Raw genomic sequence first — 16,943 nt, forward strand, 5'->3', positions numbered from 1 at the left:
GGTGGTGGTGGTCCTGTTGAAAGATGAGGAGAGACTGAAAGGTGAGGAGGAGGAGGAAGGTGGTGGTGGTCCTGTTGAAAGATGAGGAGAGACTGAAAGGTGAGGAGGAGGAGGAAGAGGGAGGTGGTGGTCCTGTTGAAAGATGAGGAGAGACTGAAAGGTGAGGAAGAGGGAGGTGGTGGTCCTGCTGAAAGATGAGGAGAGACTGAAAGGTGAGGAGGAGGAAGAGGGAGGTGGTGGTGGTCCTGTTGAAAGATGAGGAGAGACTGAAAGGTGAGGAAGAGGGAGGTGGTGGTCCTGCTGAAAGATGAGGAGAGACTGAAAGGTGAGGAGGAGGAAGAGGGAGGTGGTGGTGGTCCTGTTGAAAGATGAGGAGAGACTGAAAGGTGAGGAAGAGGGAGGTGGTGGTGGTCCTGTTGAAAGATGAGGAGAGACTGAAAGGTGAGGAGGAGGGAGGTGGTGGTCCTGCTGAAAGATGAGGAGAGACTGAAAGGTGAGGAGGAGGAAGAGGGAGGTGGTGGTGGTCCTGTTGAAAGATGAGGAGAGACTGAAAGGTGAGGAGGAGGAAGAGGGAGGTGGTGGTCATGCTGAAAGATGAGGAGAGACTGAAAGGTGAGGAGGAGGAAGAGGGAGGTGGTGGTCCTGTTGACAGATGAGGAGAGACTGAAAGGTGAGGAGGAGGAAGACGGAGGTGGTGGTCCTGTTGAAAGATGAGGAGAGACTGAAAGGTGAGGAAGAGGGAGGTGGTGGTCCTGTTGAAAGATGAGGAGAGACTGAAAGGTGAGGAGGGAGGTGGTGGTCCTGCTGAAAGATGAGGAGAGACTGAAAGGTGAGGAAGAGGGAGGTGGTGGTCCTGTTGAAAGATGAGAGACTGAAAGGTGAGGAAGAGGGAGGTGGTGGTGGTCCTGTTGAAAGATGAGGAGAGACTGAAAGGTGAGGAGGAGGAGGAAGAGGAAGGTGGTGGTGGTCCTGTTGAAAGATGAGGAGAGACTGAAAGGTGAGGAGGAGGAGGAAGGTGGTGGTGGTCCTGTTGAAAGATGAGGAGAGACTGAAAGGTGAGGAAGAGGAAGAGGGAGGTGGTGGTCCTGTTGAAAGATGAGGAGAGACTGAAAGGTGAGGAAGAGGAAGGTGGTGGTCCTGTTGAAAGATGAGGAGAGACTGAAAGGTGAGGAGGAGGAAGAGGGTGGTGGTGGTCCTGCTGAAAGATGAGGAGAGACTGAAAGGTGAGGAGGAAGAGTGAGGTGGTGGTGGTCCTGTTGAAAGATGAGGAGAGACTGAAAGGTGAGGAGGAGGGAGGTGGTGGTCCTGTTGAAAGATGAGGAGAGACTGAAAGGTGAGGAGGAAGAGGGAGATGGTGGTGGTCCTGTTGAAAGATGAGGAGAGACTGAAAGGTGAGGAGGAGGAGGAAGAGGAAGGTGGTGGTGGTCCTGTTGAAAGATGAGGAGAGACTGAAAGGTGAGGAGGAGGAGGAAGGTGGTGGTGGTCCTGTTGAAAGATGAGGAGAGACTGAAAGGTGAGGAGGAGGAGGAAGAGGGAGGTGGTGGTCCTGTTGAAAGATGAGGAGAGACTGAAAGGTGAGGAAGAGGGAGGTGGTGGTCCTGCTGAAAGATGAGGAGAGACTGAAAGGTGAGGAGGAGGAAGAGGGAGGTGGTGGTGGTCCTGTTGAAAGATGAGGAGAGACTGAAAGGTGAGGAAGAGGGAGGTGGTGGTCCTGCTGAAAGATGAGGAGAGACTGAAAGGTGAGGAGGAGGAAGAGGGAGGTGGTGGTGGTCCTGTTGAAAGATGAGGAGAGACTGAAAGGTGAGGAAGAGGGAGGTGGTGGTGGTCCTGTTGAAAGATGAGGAGAGACTGAAAGGTGAGGAGGAGGGAGGTGGTGGTCCTGCTGAAAGATGAGGAGAGACTGAAAGGTGAGGAGGAGGAAGAGGGAGGTGGTGGTGGTCCTGTTGAAAGATGAGGAGAGACTGAAAGGTGAGGAGGAGGAAGAGGGAGGTGGTGGTCATGCTGAAAGATGAGGAGAGACTGAAAGGTGAGGAGGAGGAAGAGGGAGGTGGTGGTCCTGTTGACAGATGAGGAGAGACTGAAAGGTGAGGAGGAGGAAGAGGGAGGTGGTGGTCCTGTTGAAAGATGAGGAGAGACTGAAAGGTGAGGAAGAGGGAGGTGGTGGTCCTGTCTGGCACTAGGTCTGTCTGGAGTCATGTACTGTCTGTCTGGAGTCATGTACTGTCTGTCTGGAGTCATGTACTGTCTGTCTGGGGTAATGTACTGTCTGTCTGGGGTAATGTACTGTCTGTCTGGAGTCACGTACTGTCAGTCATAGACCACTAGGTCTGTCTGGAGTCACGTATTGTCTGTCTGGAGTCACGTACTGTCTGTCTGGAGTCACGTACTGTCTGTCTGGTGTCATGTACTGTCTGTCTGGTGTCATGTACTGTCTGTCTGGTGTCATGTACTGTCTGTCTGGAGTCACGTACTGTCTGTCTGGAGTCACGTACTGTCTGTCTGGAGTCACGTACTGTCAGTCATAGACCACTAGGTCTGTCTGGAGTCACGTACTGTCTGTCTGGAGTCACGTACTGTCTGTCTGGAGTCACGTACTGTCTGTCTGGAGTCACGTACTGTCAGTCATAGACCACTAGGTCTGTCTGGAGTAATGTACTGTCTGTCTGGAGTCACGTACTCTCTGTCTGGAGTCACGTACTGTCAGTCATAGACCACTAGGTCTGTCTGGAGTAATGTACTGTCTGTCTGGAGTCATGTACTGTCTGTCTGGAGTCATGTACTGTCTGTCTGGAGTCATGTACTGTCTGTCATAGACCACTAGGTCTGTCTGGAGTAATGTGCTGTCTGTCTGGGGTAATGTACTGTCTGTCATAGACCACTAGGTCTGTCTGGAGTCACGTACTGTCTGTCTGGAGTCACGTACTGTCTGTCTGGAGTCACGTCTGGAGTCACGTACTGTCTGTCTGGAGTCACGTACTGTCTGTCTGGAGTCACGTACTGTCTGTCTGGAGTCACGTACTGTCTGTCTGGAGTCACGTACTGTCTGTCTGGAGTCACGTACTGTCTGTCTGGAGTCACGTACTGTCTGTCTGGAGTCACGTACTGTCTGTCTGGAGTCACGTACTGTCTGTCTGGAGTCACGTACTGTCTGTCTGGAGTCACGTACTGTCTGTCTGGAGTCACGTACTGTCTGTCTGGAGTCACGTACTGTCTGTCTGGAGTCACGTACTGTCTGGCATAGACCACTAGGTCTGTCCAGGTGAGGTTAATGATGATGATGATGTTCCTGTCCAGGTGAGCGTTCCCAGGCTCTGAAGACGAAGGAGAGGATGGCTCAGGTCACCACTACAGGGGCGGTGACACCGGGTCAGGGTTTTGGCCGAGGTTCGTCTCAACCCAACCTGTCGACCTCCTACAGCGAGGAGTACGGCAAGCCGGAGGGGTCACCTGCATCTTACCACGGCTGTGAGTAGATCTAACTATATTGCACACACACCACGCACCACGCACCACGCACCACGCACCACGCACCACGCACCACGCACCACGCACCACACACACCACACACCACACACCACGCACACAGGCTTAGACGCTAAGGGTTTAAGATTGTGTTGGAGGTTTGATCTTTCTGTTTCCTAAAACTACCGTCCAATCAAAACTCTTCTTTCTACCTTTTCAGCTCGTTTCACGTTAATTTAGTTTTTAGGGACCTTCGGAAACAACTTTTCAGACGAAGACCACAACAAACCCCCCCCCCCCCCAAAAAGGCAGACTTAGTGCCACCTCTCTGTCAACAGAGCTCGGTGCTTATTATGGGATGTTTTAGGTTACACAGTCCCACCTTTTGGGGGGGGGGGGGGGGGTAGCATGTTAATGACATGTTGGAGATAGACCCTGCTGAACCATTCGGGAACACAAATAATTATAATTGTCTTGTTAAAATGTATTTTATAACATAAGGAAGGGACATTTAGTCACCAAAGTGTGTTTTCCCTGGGCAGAGGGGAGACACTCATGTTCCCGTTCTGGAGTCTGTTCCCTCCTTCACGTGACTGGAGTCTGTTCCCTCCTTCACGTGACTGGAGTCTGTTCCCTCCTTCACGTGACTGGAGTCTGTTCCCTCCTCCACGTGACTGGAGTCTGTTCCCTCCTTCACGTGACTGGAGTCTGTTCCCTCCTCCACGTGACTGGAGTCTGTTCCCTCCTCCCGTGACTGGAGTCTGTTCCCTCACCTGACTGGAGTCTGTTCCCTCCTCCGCGTGACTGGAGTCTGTTCCCTCCTCCACGTGACTGGAGTCTGTTCCCTCCTCCACGTGACTGGAGTCTGTTCCCTCCTCCGCGTGACTGGAGTCTGTTCCCTCCTTCAGGTGACTGGAGTCTGTTCCCTCCTCCGCGTGACTGGAGTCTGTTCCCTCCTCCACGTGACTGGAGTCTGTTCCCTCCTTCACGTGACTGGAGTCTGTTCCCTCCTTCCACGTGACTGGAGTCTGTTCCCTCCTTCCACGTGACTGGAGTCTGTTCCCTCCTCCGCGTGACTGGAGTCTGTTCCCTCCTCCGCGTGACTGGAGTCTGTTCCCTCCTTCGCCGTGACTGGAGTCTGTTCCCTCCTCCGCGTGACTGGAGTCTGTTCCCTCCTCCGCGTGACTGGAGTCTGTTCCCTCCTCCGCGTGACTGGAGTCTGTTCCCTCCTCCACGTGACTGGAGTCTGTTCCCTCCTCCACGTGACTGGAGTCTGACGTGACTGGAGTCTGTTCCCTCCTCAGGTGACTGGAGTCTGTTCCCTCCTTCACGTGACTGGAGTCTGTTCCCTCCTTCACGTGACTGGAGTCTGTTCCCTCCTTCAGGTGACTGGAGTCTGTTCCCTCCTCCTCTGGAGTCTGTTCCCTCCTTCACGTGACTGGAGTCTGTTCCCTCCTTCACGTGACTGGAGTCTGTTCCCTCCTCCACGTGACTGGAGTCTGTTCCCTCCTCCACGTGACTGGAGTCTGTTCCCTCCTCCACGTGACTGGAGTCTGTTCCCTCCTCCGCGTGACTGGAGTCTGTTCTTCCTCCTTCACGTGACTGGAGTCTGTTCCCTCCTCCACGTGACTGGAGTCTGTTCCCTCCTCCACGTGACTGGAGTCTGTTCCCTCCTCCACGTGACTGGAGTCTGTTCCCTCCTCCACGTGACTGGAGTCTGTTCCCTCCTCCGCGTGACTGGAGTCTGTTCCCTCCTCCGCGTGACTGGAGTCTGTTCCCTCCTTCACGTGACTGGAGTCTGTTCCCTCCTCCACGTGACTGGAGTCTGTTCCCTCCTTCACGTGACTGGAGTCTGTTCCCTCCTTCAGGTGACTGGAGTCTGTTCCCTCCTTCAGGTGACTGGAGTCTGTTCCCTCCTTCACGTGACTGGAGTCTGTTCCCTCCTTCACGTGACTGGAGTCTGTTCCCTCCTTCACGTGACTGGAGTCTGTTCCCTCCTTCACGTGACTGGAGTCTGTTCCCTCCTTCACGTGACTGGAGTCTGTTCCCTCCTTCACGTGACTGGAGTCTGTTCCCTCCTTCAGGTGACTGGAGTCTGTTCCCTCCTTCACGTGACTGGAGTCTGTTCCCTCCTTCACGTGACTGGAGTCTGTTCTTCTTCTCTCCTTCACGTGACTGGAGTCTGTTCTTCTTCCCTCCTTCACGTGACTGGAGTCTGTTCTTCTTCTCTCCTTCACGTGACTGGAGTCTGTTCTTCTTCTCTCCTTCACGTGACTGGAGTCTGTTCCCTCCTTCACGTGACTGGAGTCTGTTCCCTCCTTCACGTGACTGGAGTCTGTTCCCTCCTTCACGTGACTGGAGTCTGTTCCCTCCTCCACGTGACTGGAGTCTGTTCCCTCCTTCACGTGACTGGAGTCTGTTCTTCTTCTCTCCTTCACGTGACTGGAGTCTGTTCTTCTTCTCTCCTTCACGTGACTGGAGTCTGTTCTTCTTCTCTCCTTCACGTGACTGGAGTCTGTTCTTCTTCTCTCCTTCACGTGACTGGAGTCTGTTCCCTCCTCACGTGACTGGAGTCTGTTCCCTCCTTCACGTGACTGGAGTCTGTTCCCTCCTTCACGTGACTGGAGTCTGTTCCCTCCTCCACGTGACTGGAGTCTGTTCCCTCCTCCGCGTGACTGGAGTCTGTTCCCTCCTCCACGTGACTGGAGTCTGTTCTTCCTCCTCCGCGTGACTGGAGTCTGTTCTTCTTCTCTCCTTCGCGTGACTGGAGTCTGTTCTTCTTCTCTCCTTCGCGTGACTGGAGTCTGTTCTTCTTCTCTGGAGAGCTCCGTGTTTATCTCCCCTTAACGTGGAGAGAGAGTAGAAACAGTTCCTCTCTCTCTGGCCCCAGTCACCTCTGACCTCTAACCTTTAGGTCACAGCAGTGGTGCTCCAAGGTCTCACGTGTGTGTGTGTGTGTGTGTGTGTGTGTGTGTGGTTTTGATACATGTGGTGGAAACTGTAGCAGCTGAATCATCATCGTCCTCCTCTGAAGGAAGCAGAGATCAGCCAATAGAAACGAGGCTGGACAGGCACTGGCCAATGAGAGCGGGGCTGGAGGGTGTTGCCAGGGAACATTTTTGAGATTCCAGACAGTGGAAGGTTCTGGGTATTATTGTTCACCAAGGCTGTGAAGTAACTCCCTCTCTCTCCTCTGGCATCTCATTGGTCTCTGCCTCTCCTTAGGGTTAATATAATATATATATAATGAGGTTATAATGAGGTTATAATGAGGTTATAATGAGGTTATAATGCAAGGTGTGTAGTGTCTTTATGAGAGGGTTAGTATAATGTACCAGTAGATGGTCCATGTGTCTTTATGATAAGTACCAGTAGATGGTCTGAGGTTGTCATGTGTAGATAATGTACCAGTAGATGGTCTGAGGTTATAATGTGTCTTTATGAGAGGGTTAGTATAATGTATCAGTAGATGGTCTGAGGTTATAATGTGTCTTTATTAGGGTTAGTTATAAGTAGATGGTTAGGTTATATAATGTATAGTAGATGGTATAATGCAGTAGAGGTGAGGTTATAATGTGTCTTTATGAGAGGGTTAGTATAATGTACCAGTAGATGGTCTGAGGTTATAATGTGTCTTTATGAGAGGGTTAGTATAATGTACCAGTAGATGGTCTGAGGTTATAATGTGTCTTTATGAGAGGGTTAGTATAATGTACCAGTAGATGGTCTGAGGTTATAATGTGTCTTTATGAGAGGGTTAGTATAATGTACCAGTTATAGATGGTCAGTATAATTATAGATGGTCTGAGGTTTATAATGTACCAGTAGATGGTCTGAGGTTATAATGTATAGTGTCTTTATGAGAGGGTTAGTATAATGTATAGTGTCTTTATGAGAGGGTTAGTATAATGTACCAGTAGATGGTCTGAGGTTATAATGTGTCTTTATGAGAGGGTTAGTATAATGTACCAGTAGATGGTCTGAGGTTATAATGGAAGGTATAATTATAATAATATATTATTATTATAATGCACCTTGTTTCAGCACTTCATTAGCATATTTATTATTACCAGGATTAAATGCAGTTTATTTTTGTTTTTTCCTTTTTCATGGTTTGTTGTACTGAGAGATACTGGAGCTATATTTATACATCACTAGGATATCTGACTGACTGGCTGGCTGGCTGACTGCTGGCTGGCTCACTGGCTGACTGACTGGCTGGCTCACTGGCTGACTGACTGGCTGGCTGGCTGACTGGCTGGCTCACTAGCTGGCTGGCTCACTGGCTGACTGGCTCACTGGCTGACTGGCTGGCTCACTGGCTGACTGGCTGACTGGCTGGCTGGCTGGCTCACTAGCTGGCTGGCTCACTAGCTGGCTGGCTCACTAGCTGGCTCACTGGCTGGCTTACTGGCTGGCTTACTGGCTGGCTGGCTGATATTAGCACATCACTAGGATCTCTGTTGTGTTCAGCCTTAGACTGAACAGACACCAAGACTACCAATGTGTACTCAGTAGGGATTAGGATGGAGTCAGACTGAATATGTAGTGGGTTAGGATGGAGTCTGTGAATATGTAGTGGGTTAGGATGGAGTCTGTGAATATGTAGTGGGTTAGGATGGAGTCTGTGAATATGTAGTGGGTTAGGATGGAGTCTGTGAATATGTAGTGGGTTAGGATGGAGTCTGACTGAATGTGTAGTGGGTTAGGATGGAGTCTGTGAATATGTAGTGGGTTAGGATGGAGTCTGACTGAATGTGTAGTGGGTTAGGATGGAGTCTGACTGAATATGTAGTGGGTTAGGATGGAGTCAGACTGAATATGTAGTGGGTTAGGATGGAGTCAGACTGAATATGTAGTGGGTTAGGATGGAGTCAGACTGAATATGTAGTGGGTTAGGATGGAGTCTGACAACAGCACAAAGGGCAAGAAGGTAGAGACAACAATACATCACACAAAGCAGCCACAACTGTCAGTAAGCGTGTCCGTGATTGAGTCTTTGAATGAAGAGAGATGGAGATAAAACTGTCCAGTTTGAGTGTTTGTTGCATCTCGTTCCAGTCGCTAGCTGCATCGAACTGAAAAGACGAGCGACACAGGAATGTGTTCGCTTTGGGGACTTTTTAACAGAATGATTCTGATTTTATGACATCTAAATGTGAACGGCTCAGTGCTGCCCCCTTTCATTGAGTAACTCCAGTGGAAGGCCGTCAGGGGTACTGCAGGGGGAGACGGCTCAGTGCTGCCCCCTTTCATTGAGTAACTCCAGTGGAAGGCCGACTGGGGTACTGCAGGGGGAGACGGCTCAGTGCTGCCCCCTTTCATTGAGTAACTCCAATGGAAGGCCGTCCGGGGTACTGCAGGGGGAGACGGCTCAGTGCTGCCCCCTTTCATTGAGTAACTCCAATGGAAGGGGAGTACTGCAGGGGAGACGGCTCAGTGCTGCCCCCTTTCATTGAGTAACTCCAGTGGAAGGCCGTCAGGGGTACTGCAGGGGGAGACGGCTCAGTGCTGCCCCCTTTCATTGAGTAACTCCAGTGGAAGGCCGTCAGGGGTACTGCAGGGGGAGACGGCTCAGTGCTGCCCCCTTTCATTGAGTAACTCCAGTGGAAGGCCGTCAGGGGTACTGCAGGGGGAGACGGCTCAGTGCTGCCCCCTTTCATTGAGTAACTCCAATAGAAGGCTGTCAGGGGTACTGCAGGGGGAGACTGGATATACAGAGGGGAAAGGGGGGGAGGCAGCAAAGCAAGGTAGACCGAAAGTAGAAAATGTATGATGTCATCAGTCTCCGACCATGCTGTCGTCGTCTACTCCTGCCCCCGCCTCTGTTCCCACGGAAACATCACACTCACTGTTTCCAGCCACAGTCTCATAGAAGTGTGTGTGTGTGTGTGTGTGGTTTAGCAGTCATAATGTCGTCTGTTTGATCTCTCTAGTCTTGTACTACAGTGTCCGTTCTGCTGAGGCATGTCTAACGTCTGTGTGTCTGGTGTGTGTGTGTGTGTATGTGTAGCCACGTCTCCGGTTCCAGGCTCAGAGTTGGAGCAGGCCCGCCCCCAGACCAGCGGAGAGGAGGAGCTACAGCTGCAGCTAGCCCTGGCCATGAGCAGAGAGGCTGCAGAACAGGTACACACACACACACACACACACACACACACACACACACACACACAGGCCTGGCCATGACAGGCACACACACACACACACACACACGGCAAGCTTGTGTGGACCTTCGTGGCGTGAGCAGAGAGGCTGCAGTCCCTGGTTCTATACTCTCTGTCCCTGGTTCTCTGAGCTCCCTGTGTGGCTCCCTGTGTGTCCCTGTCTCTCTCTCTCTCTCTCTCTCTCTCTCTCTCTCTCTCTGGCTCTCTCTCTGAACTCTCTCTCTCTCTGTCCCTGGTTCTCTCTCTCTCTGTCCCTGGTCTCTCTCTCTCTCTCTCTCCCTGTCTGTGTCTCTCTCTCTCTCTGTCTCTCTCTCTCTGTGTCTCTCTGTCTCTCTCTCTCTCTCTGTCTCTCTCTGTGTCTCTGTCTCTGTCTCTCTCTGTCCCTGGTTCTCTCTCTCTCTGTCCCTGGTTCTCTCTCTCGCTCCCTGTGTGTCCCTGTCTCTCTCTCTGTGTCTCTCTGTGTCCCTGTCTCTCTCTGTGTGTCTCTCTGTCTCTGTGTGTCTCTCTGTCTCTGTCTCTCTCTGTCTCTGTCTCTCTCTGTCTCTGTCTCTGTCTCTCTCTGTCTCTGTCTGTCTCTCTCTGTCTCTGTCTCTCTCTGTCTCTGTCTCTCTGTGTCCCTGTCTCTGTCTCTCTGTCTCTCTGTCTCTCTGTCTCTCTCTCTCTCTCTCTCTGTCTCTCTCTCTCTCTCTCTCTCTCTGTCTCTCTCTCTCTCTCTGTCTCTCTCTCTCTCTCTGTGTCTCTCTCTCTCTCTCTCTCTCTGTCTCTCTGTGTCCCTGTCTCTCTCTCCCTGTCTCTCTCTCTCTCTCTCTCTCTCTCTCTCTCTCCTCTCTCTCTCTCTCTCTCTCTCTCTCTCTCTCTCTCTCTCTCTCTCTCTCTCTCTCTCTCTCTCTGTCTCTCTCTGTCTCTCTGTGTCCCTGTCTCTCTCTGTGTAGGAGGACAGGATGCGTCGGGGAGATGACCTGAGACTCCAGATGGCACTCGAGGAGAGTCGTAAAGGAAAAGCCCTGGGTGACACCGGCTCTGGAAAACTAGCCAAGAAGAAGAGAGAGGTACAGACAGAACTATCTCAGTGTTTCCCATGTTATGGCTGTAGGTTGGTAGTCTGTTTTTCTCATAGCTGATTGACCCCTCATGAGACTGCTGCTGGGCTGACTGATTGACCCTCATGAGACTGCTGCTGGGCTGACTGATTGACCCTCATGAGACTGCTGCTGGGCTGACTGATTGACCCTCATGAGACTGCTGCTGGGCTGACTGATTGACCCTCATGAGACTGCTGCTGGGCTGACTGATTGACCCCTCATGAGACTGCTGCTGGGCTGACTGATTGACCCTCATGAGACTGCTGCTGGGCTGACTGATTGACCCTCATGAGACTGCTGCTGGGCTGACTGATTGACCCTCATGAGACTGCTGCTGGGCTGACTGATTGACCCTCATGAGACTGCTGCTGGGCTGACTGATTGACCCTCATGAGACTGCTGCTGGGCTGACTGATTGACCCTCATGAGACTGCTGCTGGGCTGACTGATTGACCCTCATGAGACTGCTGCTGGGCTGACTGATTGACCCTCATGAGACTGCTGACTGATTGGCCCTCATGAGACTCCTGCTGGGAGGGCTGTTGATGGGTGGACCCTCCTCCCAGCAGGCCCAGTCCTCTCTGTTGGATCTAATGGGTGGTCATGAGACTCCTCCCAGAGGCCCAGTCCTCTCTGTTAGGATCTAATGGGTGGTCATCTCTCTCTCTCTCTCCTCCCAGCAGGCCCAGTCCTCTCTGTTAGGATCTAATGGGTGGTCATCTCTCTCTCTCTCCTCCCAGCAGGCCCAGTCCTCTCTGTTAGGATCTAATGGGTGGTCATCTCTCTCTCTCTCTCCTCCCAGCAGGCCCAGTCCTCTCTGTTAGGATCTAATGGGTGGTCATCTCTCTCTCTCTCTCCTCCCAGCAGGCCCAGTCCTCTCTGTTAGGATCTAATGGGTGGTCATCTCTCTCTCTCCTCCCAGCAGGCCCAGTCCTCTCTGTTAGGATCTAATGGGTGGTCATCTCTCTCTCTCTCTCCTCCCAGCAGGCCCAGTCCTCTCTGTTAGGATCTAAAGGGTGGTCATCTCTCTCTCTCTCTCTCTCCTCCCAGCAGGCCCAGTCCTCTCTGTTGGATCTAATGGGTGGTCATCTCTCTCTCTCTCTCCTCCCAGCAGGCCCAGTCCTCTCTGTTAGGATCTAAAGGGTGGTCATCTCTCTCTCCTCTCCTCCCAGCAGGCCCAGTCCTCTCTGTTAGATCTAATGGGTGGTCATCTCTCTCTCTCCTCCCAGCAGGCCCAGTCCTCTCTGTTAGGATCTAATGGGTGGTCATCTCTCCTCCCAGCAGGCCCAGTCCTCTCTGTTAGGATCTAATGGGTGGTCATCTCTCTCTCTCCTCCCAGCAGGCCCAGTCCTCTCTGTTAGGATCTAATGGGTGGTCATCTCTCTCTCTCTCCTCCCAGCAGGCCCAGTCCTCTCTGTTAGGATCTAATGGGTGGTCATCTCTCTCTCTCTCCTCCCAGCAGGCCCAGTCCTCTCTGTTAGGATCTAATGGGTGGTCATCTCTCTCTCTCTCTCTCCTCCCAGCAGGCCCAGTCCTCTCTGTTAGATCTAATGGGTGGTCATCTCTCTCTCTCTCCTCCCAGCAGGCCCAGTCCTCTCTGTTAGGATCTAATGGGTGGTCATCTCTCTCTCCTCCCAGCAGGCCCAGTCCTCTCTGTTAGATCTAATGGATGTTCCAGAATCGGACTTGGCTGACCCCTGGGGGGCGAGAGGAGGAGGCGCTGCCGCCGCACCAGACCCCTGGCAGGCCTACGGTACACACACACACATACACACACACCACACACACCACACCGTGTCTGAATCCCCTTGTGCGCTAAATATCAGTTATGTTGGTAATGTGTAAATATGTTTTATAGGATGTGAAATGTAGATAATGGAGTGCTTTAAAATGCCAGGATGTAAAACTCATTTTGAGGGTTTTCATCTAGTAGAATTCACCAGTGGGGGACGGGGACCAGTGGGGGACGGGGGACCAGTGGGGGGTGGGGGACAGGGGACCGGTGGGGGACGGGGGACGGTGGGGGACCAGTGGGGGAGGGGACGGGGACCAGTGGAAGGGGGACCAGTGGGGGACCAGTGAGGAAGGACAAGGACAGGGACCAGTGGGGGAAGGGGGACCAGTGGGGACCAGTGGGGGAAGGGGGACCAGTGGGGGAAGGGGGACCAGTGTGGAAGGACAGGGACCAGTGGGGGAAGGGGGACCAGTGGGGGACCAGTGTGGAAGGACAGGGACCAGTGGGGGAAGGGGGACCAGTGTGGAAGGACAGGGACAGGGACCAGTGTGGAAGGGGACAGGGACCAGTGGGGGAAGGACAGGGACTGTCTTTGTCTCCTCTACACCTGCAGTTGTCAGAACAGTGGCTCTTTGTTCAGCAGGAATGCTGCTATACTGGTTCTGACATATCTACTGAGAGGGGGAGAGAGAGAGAAGGGAGGGGAGGCGGGGGGGGGACCAGATGGGGGAGAGGAGAGACTGGGGGAGAGGGAGAGAAGGTGGGTGGAGAGAGAGAGATGTGGGGGTGGAGAGGGACGGAGAGAGGGGGGAGAGGCGGGGGAGAGAGAGACTGGGGGAGAGAGATGGGGAGGCCGGAGAGAGAGGGGGAGAGGAGAGAGACTGAGGGGAGGACAGACGGAGTGGAGGCCGGAGAGAGGACTGGGGGAGAGAGTGGGGGAAGGAGGGGTGGGAGAGAGAGAGGGACTGAGAGAGGGGTGGGAGAGAGAGAGACTGAGGGGAGGACTGTCGGAGAGGGGAACGGAGAGAGAGGGGTGAGAGAGAGGAGAGACTGAGGGGAGGACTGACGGAGAGGGGGATCCGGAGAGAGAGGGGTGGAGAGAGAGAGAGACTGAGGGGAGGACTGACGGAGAGGGGGAGGCCGGGGAGAGAGGGGTGGAGAGAGAGAGAGACTGAGGGGAGGACTGACGGATGGGGAGGCCGGAGAGAGAGGGGTGGAGAGAGAGAGAGACTGGGGGAGGACTGATGGAGAGGGGGAGGCCGAGAGAGAGTGGGGGTGGGGAGAGAGAGAGACTGAGGGGAGGACTGACGGAGGGGGAGGCCGGAGAGAGAGGGGAGAGAGATGGGGAGGGCGGAGAGAGAGCAGGGGTGGGAGAGAGAGAGTCTGAGGGGAGGACTGACGGGAGGGGGGGCCGGAGAGAGAGGGGGAGAGAGAGAGACTGAGGGGAGGACTGACGGAGAGGGGGAGGCCGGAGAGAGAGGGGGGAGAGATGCTAGTCGTCCAGAACAGTAGTGATCTGTAAACGAGGGAACAGCACTGTGACAGACAGCAGGAATGACTTGTCATCTGTCTACTGGGGGGGACTCATGTTGTGTCTCTGTGTCCAGGTGCAGCCCCAAAGCCAGTGGCTCCAGTAGACCCCTGGGGGCCCCCGTCCTCCTCTGTTTCCCCCATGAAGAGCAGTGATCCCTGGGGAACCAACCCTGCTCCCGACCCCTGGGGTTCTGGAGGAACCTCCTACGCAGGTACACCTCAACACCAGGGTTTAGTTAGCCGGTAGTAGCTGGTATACCTCAACACCAGGGTTTAGTTAGCCGGTAGTAGCTGGCTCCTACACCTCAACACCAGGGTTTAGTTAGCCGGTGTAGCTGGCTCCTACACCTCAACACCAGGGTTTAGTTAGCCGGTAGTAGCTGGCTCCTACACCTCAACACCAGGGTTTAGTTAGCCGGTAGTAGCTGGCTCCTACACCTCAACACCAGGGTTTAGTTAGCCGGTAGTAGCTGGCTCCTACACCTCAACACCAGGGTTTAGTTAGCCGGTAGTAGCTGGCTCCTACACCTCAACACCAGGGTTTAGTTAGCCGGTAGTAGCTGGCTCCTACACCTCAACACCAGGGTTTAGTTAGCCGGTAGTAGCTGGCTCCTACACCTCAACACCAGGGTTTAGTTAGCCGGTAGTAGCTGGCTCCTACACCTCAACACCAGGGTTTAGTTAGCCGGTAGTAGCTGGCTCCTACACCTCAACACCAGGGTTTAGTTAGCCGGTAGTAGCTGGCTCCTACACCTCAACACCAGGGTTTAGTTAGCCGGTAGTAGCTGGCTCCTACACCTCAACACCAGGTTTAGTTTTAGTTAGCCGGTAGTAGCTGGCTCCTACACCTCAACACCAGGGTTTAGTTAGCCGGTAGTAGCTGGCTCCTACACCTCAACACCAGGGTTTAGTTAGCCGGTAGTAGCTGGCTCCTACACCTCAACACCAGGGTTTAGTTAGCCGGTAGTAGCTGGCTCCTACACCTCAACACCAGGGTTTAGTTAGCCGGTAGTAGCTGGCTCCTACACCTCAACACCAGGGTTTAGTTAGCCGGTAGTAGCTGGCTCCTACACCTCAACACCAGGGTTTAGTTAGCCGGTAGTAGCTGGCTCCTACACCTCAACGCCAGGGTTTAGTTAGCCGGTAGTAGCTGGCTCCTACACCTCAACGCCAGGGTTTAGTTAGCCGGTAGTAGCTGGCTTTTACACCTCAGGGCCCAGGGTTTAGTTAGCCGGTTGTAGCTGGCTCCTACACCTCAACGCCAGGGTTTAGTTAGCCGGTAGTAGCTGGCTTTTGTATTGAGGGCCCCGGATTTGTATTGAGGGCGGGCCCCGGTCTGTATTGAGGGCGGGCCCCGGTCTGTATTGAGGGCGGGCCCCGGTCTGTATTGAGGGCGGGCCCCGGTCGGTATTGAGGGCGGGCCCCGGTCGGTATTGAGGGCGGGCCCCGGTCGGTATTGAGGGCGGGCCCCGGTCGGTATTGAGGGCGGGCCCCGGTCGGTATTGAGGGCGGGCTCAAATGTCTGAGTCAATAAGTTTTCAACCCACAGTTGAAACTGGAGCAGCAGCATGACCAGGTGGACTGGGGACAACAAGGACTCATCATCCAGGGGTAACCTGTCTCTCTCTCTCTCTGTAATCCTCTAGGTGATGGTCGGGGTCTCTCCTCCCTGACTAGTGGTACCGGGGACCTGTTTGACCCTCTGCCCAACAGGAAGACCCCAGAGTCCTTCCTGGGTCCTAATGCAGCATTGGTCAACCTGGATTCACTGGTTACCAAGCCTCCTCAGCCTGCTCCTATTGTCAACCCCTTCCTCGCTGCCGCAGGTACCGACACCCCCGTACCGACACCCCCGTACCGACACCCCCACCGACACCCCCGTACCGACACCCCTGTACCGACACCCTGTACCGACACCCTGTACCGACACCCCGTACCGACACCCCCGTAATGGGCAGATGGTACACCAGCGGTCCTCTGGGACCCCCCTAAGGTGTACACGTTTTGGGATTTTGGCCAAAGCTTATCAAAGCTTAATGATTAGTTATATTTAAATCAGCTGTGTATTGCTCGGGGGACAAAACCCAAACCGTGTTCCCCTTGGGTCCCCCAGAACTGAGTTTGGGAAACTTCTGTGGTACACACACAGTACGGAGACCGATGTTGAAAATCTCCTCTCTCTCTCTCTCTCATATTTGAATACAATCTCTCTGTTCTCTCAATTCAAGGGGTCTTCATCGTCATGGGAGACTTATGTTCAATTTGCCCAAGCAAGTGAAATAGATAATTAACCAAATAATATAAAATGAACAGTAAACATTACACTCACAGAAGAATAAATACATTTAAAATGTCATTCTGTACAAATATAGAAATAGTTCACTTCTTAGTGATCCCTTCCCGCTCAGATCCCGGTGATAAGACATCATCCAGTCAAATAGCAGCGTGCCAAATTTAAAAAACAGAAATACTCATAATGAAACATTCACAAAACATGCATGTATATAATATAACATACATGCATAACAAATATTAATAAAAACATGAAATACATGTATATAATATAACATAATGTATATAATATAAAACATGTATATAATTAACATACATGTATATAATATAAAACATGCATGTATATAATATAACATACATGTATATAATATAACATACATGTATATAATATAACATACATGTATATAATATAACATACATGTATATATAACATACATGTATATAATATAACATGTATATAATATAACATACATGTATATATATAACATGTATATAATAACATACATGTATATATAACATACATATAACATACATGTATATAATATAACATACATAACATACATGTATATAATATAACATACATGTATATAATATAACATACATGTATATAATATAACATACATGTATATAATATAACATACATGTATATAATATAACATACATGTATATAATATA

The 16,943-nt window shown here is 52.2% G+C and overlaps 1 protein-coding gene across 1 annotated transcript in view; it reads left to right on the top strand.

The window, feature by feature from the left end:
* The window catches only part of LOC124021093 (epsin-2-like), a gene marked incomplete at its 3' end in the record, with an annotated part of 33,226 nt that overhangs the window by 12,326 nt on the left and 3,957 nt on the right, over positions 1-16,943 (top strand). The window contains exons 4-9 of the mRNA XM_046336420.1: positions 3,295-3,465; positions 9,476-9,588; positions 10,559-10,675; positions 12,347-12,461; positions 14,051-14,188; positions 15,623-15,802. Coding sequence (XP_046192376.1) covers positions 3,295-3,465; positions 9,476-9,588; positions 10,559-10,675; positions 12,347-12,461; positions 14,051-14,188; positions 15,623-15,802 — 834 coding nt within the window. The remainder of the gene's footprint in view (positions 1-3,294; positions 3,466-9,475; positions 9,589-10,558; positions 10,676-12,346; positions 12,462-14,050; positions 14,189-15,622; positions 15,803-16,943) is intronic.

Source organism: Oncorhynchus gorbuscha, unplaced genomic scaffold (assembly GCF_021184085.1).
Source record: "Oncorhynchus gorbuscha isolate QuinsamMale2020 ecotype Even-year unplaced genomic scaffold, OgorEven_v1.0 Un_scaffold_1047, whole genome shotgun sequence".
NCBI classification, from domain to species: Eukaryota; Metazoa; Chordata; class Actinopteri; order Salmoniformes; family Salmonidae; genus Oncorhynchus; species Oncorhynchus gorbuscha.